The 1,705-nt window shown below is 42.9% G+C and overlaps 1 protein-coding gene across 1 annotated transcript; it reads left to right on the forward strand.

Moving 5' to 3' along the window:
- The first annotated feature begins 227 nt into the window (after nucleotides 1–227).
- LOC144695371 (muscarinic acetylcholine receptor M2-like) lies at nucleotides 228–1,652 on the forward strand. The gene has a single exon (XM_078566270.1). The coding sequence runs from the start codon at nucleotides 228–230 to the stop codon at nucleotides 1,650–1,652; it is 1,425 nt and encodes a 474-aa protein (XP_078422396.1).
- Nucleotides 1,653–1,705: the final 53 nt, after the last annotated feature.

The raw sequence follows: 1,705 nt of genomic DNA on the forward strand, positions 1-1,705 counted from the left end.
TGTACGTGAAGTAGCCTTTGAAATTATTCCTCATTAAAACCGAGACCTACTGGCAAAGATGCCCAAGTTTATAAGAGCTGATAGCTTCGTATGTTCTTGCTGGTAGAAGTTCAATTTGGCGACTAGTTGTCTTCTAACTGCAACATATCTGAAATCTCTTTCCTAATCATTTCCCTTTTCTTTTCTACTTTTGTGCCTCATCAGAGCTAACGTCATCTCAGAGGGAAATGATGGCAAACTCAACTGAGCCTAATGAATCTCTCAGCAACCTAACAAGCTTGTTTGACACTAAAAGAGGGAGTTCCTACAAGACAGTCAGAGTGGTCTTCCTTGTGCTTGTGACAGGATCTTTAAGTTTGGTGACCATTACTGGAAACATTCTGGTTATTGTTTCTATCAAAGTAAACAGACAATTACAAACTATCAACAACTACTTTATTTTCAGCTTGGCCTGTGCTGATTTGATTATTGGTGTATTCTCTATGAATCTATGCACCGTTTACATTGTAATTGGATACTGGCCATTGGGCCCAGTGGTTTGTGATTTATGGCTTGCTCTAGATTATGTTGTCAGTACCGCCTCTTCTATGAACCTCCTGATTATCAGCTTTGACCGCTACTTCTGTGTGACAAAGCCCCTTAGCTACCCCGCGGAGAGAAGAGCGAAGGTAGCAGGGATGATGATCGCAGCTGTTTGGGTGCTGTCCTTTATCCTGTGGGCTCCTGCCATTCTGTTCTGGCAGTTCATCATAGGGGAGCGGACAGTTAGTGAGGGTGAGTGTTATATTCAATTCCTCTCAAATCCAGCTGTCATTTTTGCCACTGCCATAGCTTCCTTCTATCTCCCTGTTATCACCATGGTGATTTTGTATGTGCAAATATCTCATGTCAGCAAGAGTCGAATAAAGGAGAGTGAAATAGAGCCTGAATCAAGCAAGGGAATCATTTCACCCTCGCTAGTTATGGGCAACAGAATGGACCCGAATAACAACAACATTCCAAATGCCCCTGATGGTTTACCACATGTCAAAATTCAAAATGTCAAAATAACTGGTGAAATAATGACTGATAATTGTGACCAAGGAGAGGAGAAGGAGCTCTCCAACGAATCAACTTCCCCCAGTGTGATCCCATCAAACCAGATCGAGGAAGGGGCAATACAAAAGAGCACAATCATCTCTTCTACACAAAGCTGTTTCAAGATGGACAACTCCAAACTCTCGTGTATAAAGGTAGTTAGCAAATCTCATAAAAGTGATGATTGTGGCACCAAGGCAGGAATAGTGCCAGGTGTCAGCAGCAAAGATAGGAGTGACCGAGAGATCAGAGCAAGCAATAAGATCATTACAATGACCAATATCCCTGCTAAGAAGAGGACGGGAGCTCTATCCCGAGAGAAGAAGGTGACTAGGACCATCCTGGTTATTGTCCTGGCATTTATCATCACGTTCACCCCATACTTTGTCATGACGCTCATTGACACCGTTTGCCCAACCTGTGTCCCCAACACATTCTGGAATATTGGATACTGGCTCTGTTACATCAACAGTACTGTCAACCCAGCCTGCTACGCACTGTGTAATAATACCTTCAAGAAAACCTTCAAGCGTCTTCTCCTGTGTCAGTACAAGAACATTAGTGCAACCAGGTAAAAGCAGCTACAAGCATACATTTAGGAACACTATATGTACACTGATGATGGTGA

This window comes from Cetorhinus maximus, chromosome 21 (genome assembly GCF_964194155.1).
Source record: "Cetorhinus maximus chromosome 21, sCetMax3.hap1.1, whole genome shotgun sequence".
Classification (NCBI taxonomy): domain Eukaryota; kingdom Metazoa; phylum Chordata; class Chondrichthyes; order Lamniformes; family Cetorhinidae; genus Cetorhinus; species Cetorhinus maximus.